At 31.1% G+C, this 6620-nt stretch overlaps 1 protein-coding gene across 4 annotated transcripts in view; it reads right to left on the bottom strand.

Annotated features, from left to right (window-relative positions):
• LOC106786215 (gamma-aminobutyric acid receptor subunit beta) overlaps positions 1 to 6620 on the bottom strand; it is an 86881-nt gene that overhangs the window by 34979 nt on the left and 45282 nt on the right. For all 4 annotated transcript variants that reach the window (XM_014747359.1, XM_014747360.1, XM_014747358.1 and 1 more), the window contains exon 3: positions 6459 to 6526. In XM_014747359.1, the coding sequence (XP_014602845.1) occupies positions 6459 to 6526 (68 nt within the window). The remainder of the gene's footprint in view (positions 1 to 6458; positions 6527 to 6620) is intronic.

Genomic DNA, 6620 nt, shown 5'->3' on the forward strand with positions numbered 1-6620 from the left:
TTTTTTTTTTTTTCTTTCTATCTCTCTTCTTCCATAAACTTTCGGTGCATCCGCATAAGTACACACACACACACACCTATATAGAGATAATAGTGAATAAGCACGTATTAATTAATCGTTATGGATCATCATCTATAAGGGGGATTAAAATATATAACTTCGTCTCCAACAATTTGAATTTCGATCAGAATTATTTGAGATTAATTTACGATTGTTACGACGAACACACACATAAATATATATGTAACGTGATAATATTAGTGATCAATTAAGAATATAATAAATAAATATAAAATTATAAAAAACGAGAGAGATCGAAATTATCATAGGAGACGAAGCTTTTGAACAAATACGCGTTTAATTATCGAAGAAAGCTCGCACCCTGCACGAAACCAAATCAACAGGACTCGTCGGCCACGTTGCTTTCCGAAGCTAGAAGAATAATTCTGTTTCGTATTTTAACATTTTTTTAATATTAATTTTTAATTTCATTTTTTTGTTCGTTCATTCGTCCATTCGTTCGTTCGTTCGTTCGTTTGTTCGTTCGTCTGTCTGTGTTAGTTTGTTTGTTTGTACGTTTTTAATTTTCATTTTAATTAACGCGACACATATACATGTGTATTGCGTGTGCTCTACACATGTATATGTATATATTATATATAGAAGATAAACCTTTTTGCATCATGTTAAATATATAAGAGACAACCACTCAACGATGTGACTTTTGTTTGTCGTCATGGTGTCGCGTTAAATATTACGATTAGATACGGTCACCCGAATTCTGCGTGTTGTCCATTTTTTTTTTCTTTTTATTTTACGCTACCGTTTATTTTTTTTTTCTTTTAATTTTTCACATTCGTTCGAATTAATAATTTCCTTTTAAAGTAAAATTAATTTAGTCTTCTCCAGTCAGAAATGTTTGTTCTCGTACGTCACAGTTAGTGTTTTGTTTATTATTAGTTTTTTTCAATCCAATATATTAGAATTTAAATTTTGGTCTATACATAATAATGTTATACAATTTTAAATAAATCGCAGCATTATCGAGAGAAAAAAACTGCGATAAAAATTCGAATCAATCGTAAATTTAATATCCAATTGGGTTGTGATAAAAGTTCATTAAAAATTTATTAAACGTATCCGCGTGTATACGTATATCCGAAGGGGGGAAAAGTAGAGGGGGGTTTTTTGGGGGTTGGGGGTGGGGTAGATAACGACATAGATACATAGATCGTAATGGAAACAAAAATTTGGAAAAGAATCGTTTCATATGTTCTACGATTAATAATAATTGTTACCTTATTGCACTCATCTATCATCGCATAATAATAATAATATTAGTAGTAGTAATAGTAGTAGTAGTAGTAGTAGTAGTAGTAGTATAGTAGTCTCGTTTTATAAATTATAATTAATCTTAAATCTATAAAACACAATAATCGAATATCGAATTCGTTGCCATTAAATAAAAGAATTGTTGCAAAATTTGTGGTTTTTTGCTTTAATAACAATTATCTCTTTTTTTTTTCAATTGCTGTCATTGTCACTGCGATCGTCGATTCCGGGCGATCAGGTAAGAGAGAAGAGCTAATTAATAATAATAATAATAATAATAATATAACAAAAGGTATAGTAATTTCGCGCGAATAAGAGTAAAATACGCGGGGCGGGGGAGGAGCAAGCGGAAACAAATGGACGTCCTTCTCTCATCAACTTTCAAATGAAATTATCAATTAGCTGATATTAGATTAGAATAAAAGAAAATAGATGAAGTAAGAAGAAGAAGAAATAGAATAAGAATAAGAATAAGAAGAAGAAGAAGAAGACGTCCTGCGGAGATAGACACGTTCATAGCACGAAAGGGGTTGATTGATTGATTGATTGGTTGATTTTTTTTTCCATTGTTTTAGTAATTCATGTGTAGTATTATAATTATCATATGTGTATATGAAAAACGTAAGTGTGATTTAAACGTGCGGTGTCCAAACAGAGAAAGGGCTTAGATAGAAAAAAAATAATTTGGCGAGTGGGGGTTTTATGGGCGCGGGGTTTTACGCGGGGTGGGCTGGGGGGGGTGTTAACCGAACGTATAGAACAAATAGAATGATAATTTATAATTAATGATATTGATGATGATGATGATGATTAAAAATAATATTAATAATAGAGTAGTTGTGTGTATGGAGTAATAATAATATTAATAATAATAATAATGTAAAATGTAATATATAATGTAATGTAATATAATATATATAGATCGTAGGTGTTATGGCAGGCGGGCAGCCCATCTCAGCAACCGCGGCATAGCAGCTAGCGTCTAAAAACGGACTAACGGGACGGTCGTGCGTGTGTATTTTTGTGTATTTGTGTGTGTAATATTATTTGTATAATAATTCATATTTTTAATTGATAATAATCGTGCAGCAATAAAATATCGTTCTGTCTGTCCATCTTGGAAAGATATATAATATATTATGGATTTTATTAATATAAAATATATTTAAACAAATGTATATATATATATAATAAACGATAAATTTTTTTAATAGTAACACTTTAGTTAGGTGTCAGACGTATCGTGTTTAATTTTGTAAATAGGTGATTCGTGTCTATTATATTTATGTGTGTACGTGTGTGTGTGTTTGTATGCGCGTGCGTTCGTTCAAAGTTAGGTGTGTTAAAGTGTTACACGTTATTGCGTATGGTTGGCTAAATAGTGAGATAAATGTCGTGTAAATTTTGGCGTATTACCGTCTTCTTCGGTGGTTTTCATTATTAAACTCGCACACGCGCGTGGTTGCATTAGAAAAGAAAAGTAGATTGTATGGGGGTTTAGAGGTCGTCGTTTATAAGATAAGTAGGTGAAATTAGTGTGATACATGAAGCGAGTTAAAAAGTTTCTTTTTTTTTTTTCTCTTTTTTTTAAGTCGGATTAGTGGTTTTCATCGTGCGGTATGTGTGATGAGTTTTACTCGAGTAAACAACGTGTCCCTTTTTTTAAAATTGAAACAAACGCGCGAGCACGAGCAACGTTTTCGCATCGTTGGACCATTTAAGTTGATGGTTCTAATCAAAAAGGAAAATGATTTCATATTAAAAGAACGTTTTCTTAGATACGTGTCTTATTTCTTCTCTCTCTTTTGCTCTTTTTTGTGATATTTCATAATTTTCTTTTTCACATTTCCAACCTTTCTACTTTTCTTTTCTTTTTTCCTTTTAACGAAGAACAACAACACGTTGGTTCGAACGTTTCTTTAGAATTTACGTGCCAACCAACGATAAATCTTGAATGGTATGTGACACACCGCCATTACGTGCATCAGATATTCTAATTAGTTCGGAGTATTCTCGTTATCCACGATTTTTCTTTTAACGATTAGCTTAACCCCAATCTTAGCTTTAACTAAGTCCACGAGTTTAAATATATAAACATAATTTACCTCGTGTAATTTTTATCCTTTCTATATTTCTCTTTATTATTTTATATTTTTCTTTTATTTATATATTATTAGAAATAAATTTTGTTTTTTTTTTTTTTTTTTTAATTTTTTTTCAAATTATTTTCCCTTCCGAAAGTCCATTAGTCGGTGTAATTATAGACGTATTGGACGAAAATAACCTTAGAACCTAACATTACGTATAACTATATCGTTCTCGTATCTAAAAGTTAGGTGGAGCAATAAGAAGAAGAAGTGAAAGAAGAAGAAGAAGAAGAAGAAGAAGAAGAAGAACCAGAGATGGTACCTTTCCATCGTCGTCGAGGTCCGGAAAATTTTATCGATGTTTAAGAGTGTAAACGGTCTTAATATTTGATGCTTTTCCGCTGGATTTCAGTTGGCCAACTTTCAGGCTCGTTTATTCAAAACTTTCTTACCACCAGTTCGATTCTCCCCAAACCACCTCTTTAACCTCCCCATTCCCTCCCCCCAACCTTCTCCACCCTGTTCTGTAGTACATCTTCCACGTTGAACATCTTTTTTGAAAGATTCCGTGGTATCGACGCCCGAGTTTATGGGACGACCTAAACTTTTGGCCCCGTTTTCAAATCGTACGAGTTAAAAAACAGTGAAAATAACTTGGCAATCATTTAAATCGTGATTCGTTACGATAAACTAAAAAATTAGATTTTTTTTTAAGATTGGAAAATATTATTGTTTTTGTTATCAACGTGATTAAATATTTACGAGATAGAACAACGTTTTCAAACTAATTTCTAATCACTTGTCATTAAAGTCAAACAACGTGGGCTGGTTTATTACTATGGTTGATTAAACCATATAGAAAAAAGAAAGATAAAAAGTATACGCGTTGTATTGACATCTTTAATAATATTGAATAAATGTGAGAAGGTATATTAATAAAGAAAGTTGATTATTCGAACTGTTAAAAATACATGATTCAATATTTACGTATAATTAAACGAATTATATATAAGATTACAATTTTTTCTCGGACAAAATTTTCTTTAAGAAATATATTTTATCGAATAGATTTCACGCCAACGAATATCGTTATTTAAAACAAATTCCTTTCAATATCGTTACACACATTTAATTAGATTTGAAAAAAAATTGAATATCAATTGTGGTATATATAACTATACATACAAAAATGATAGATAATATTTAATCAAATTATACATACAAATATATACTCTTTTCTTTTAATAAATTATTATATTTCAATATTTGATAATAAAATAAAACAAAACTCGCGTTGCTATTAGAAATAAATAAATAAATAAATATACATATATATATATATATGTGTAAAATTACGATTAATCGTTTAAAACAAAATTGATGAATTATTTCACGATAATAACAATCAATCTTTTGTATCGAAAGGTAGAATATCTAAATTGAATGAAACTAAAATGAGAACTAGAGACAAAGAGACTGAGAAAGTGGTGAGGGGGTAGTGGTGGAAGAGGGACAAGGTAGGAAGGAAGGATAGAAGAGAAGATTGTCTAGTTCTCATGTAATCGTATTAGACGATCGACGTTCGTAGATCAAGAGAAGTGTCTAGTTGTTAAAGACAACTACAACATCTAACGAAGGTCCTTCGTTTGATAAGGAAAAGCAGATCAAAGGAACAACACATACATACACATAGCTTCAGGAAATTCGACTACGTTCGTTTGCTTGTCGGCAAGCAAATTAATTTAATCGTTCGATTTGAAGTGCTCTTTCTCTCTTTGTCGATTATCGTATGACGCTTCGATGATCCGAAACGAATCAACGAGCCTTTCGATGTGTTCTCAAACCTTTAAGGTAAATTTCTTCCTTCCTTCATTCCTTCATTCCTTCATTCCTTGTTTCGTTGCTTTCTGTCTCGAATCTTATCTCGTTAAAAGATTTGAAACTACTGATACGAATATTATCATCAAACGTATAACGTTTCTTATTCTATGTTTACGGTAAACGTAAATGAACGTGTTAGTGTTCTCCTATACGATATTTTAATTAAATAAATCATATTATTTAAATATATGTTTTATACGTTTTTTTTTTGTTTTTCTATATATTTATAGTTTGATTATTTCAAATTTATAAAATACGATCGAAAGAATTCAAATTAATCGTCAATTTTTTTTAAATAAACCATATTTTTAAATATATGTTTTACGTTTTCTTTTTTTTTGTTTTCTATATATTCGTAGTTTGATTATTTCAAATTTATAAGATACGATCGAAAGAATTCAAATTAATCGTCAATTTTTTTTTAAATAAATCATATTTTTAAATATATGTTTTACGTTTTCTTTTTTTTTGATTCTATATATTCATAGTTTGATTATTTCAAATTTATAAAATACGATCGAAAGAATTCAAATTAATCGCCAATTTTTTTTTTTCCTTCTATTACAAAATCATCTCGTCCATTACATTTTTCTATTTTTTTTGTCGTATTATTGCGCGCGCGCGCGCGTGTGCGAGTGACACTTTTTCGGATAAAAAACATTTCTTGCGCGTGTGTATGTGGTTTTCTCTTTTTTTTTTTTTTAATCAACGCATCGGTTGCCTTGTATCAACGATTATCCGTCAAAACGTGTTTACGTAAGTATGAATTTTTGCGTTTGTGAGATTGAACACATGTGTATATATATGTGTGTACGTGTATCTGACTGACTGACTGACTGACTGTATGTGCGTGTGCGTGTATGTTTGTGATATCGAAGGTATAAAAAACACGGGCACTAATGTGTGATTGCACGGGCAAGAGACAGTATCAAAAAAAGGGCGGGTTAGGGCTTAAAAGTGGCAATGGGCGTGGGGTGACGGCCAGGGGGGGGGGTGTTTGGCGAAAATGGAATATCGTCGAAACGATTCGGAAATGATATATATATATATATATTTATATAAATATATATATAAATATATATATATAAATATAATATATTAATTAATCAATCGAATTCAGAGCGAATTTATGACTTTGAGTAAGACCTAGGGTAGTACCATTTTCACTTCGGATAGCGAGCTGATACTCAAGACGTACATGGTGACGCCCACCTCGACGGGAGGACCTGAAATCGAAGGTTAATCAGACTGAGTCGGCCGTCAAAGGGCCGTTAACGGTCTGTTTTACATACACTCGTACTGTCACACTAATATTTTTTT

This window comes from Polistes canadensis, unplaced genomic scaffold (genome assembly GCF_001313835.1).
Source record: "Polistes canadensis isolate GaletaPanama2010 unplaced genomic scaffold, ASM131383v1 scaffold_68, whole genome shotgun sequence".
Lineage (NCBI taxonomy): Eukaryota > Metazoa > Arthropoda > Insecta > Hymenoptera > Vespidae > Polistes > Polistes canadensis.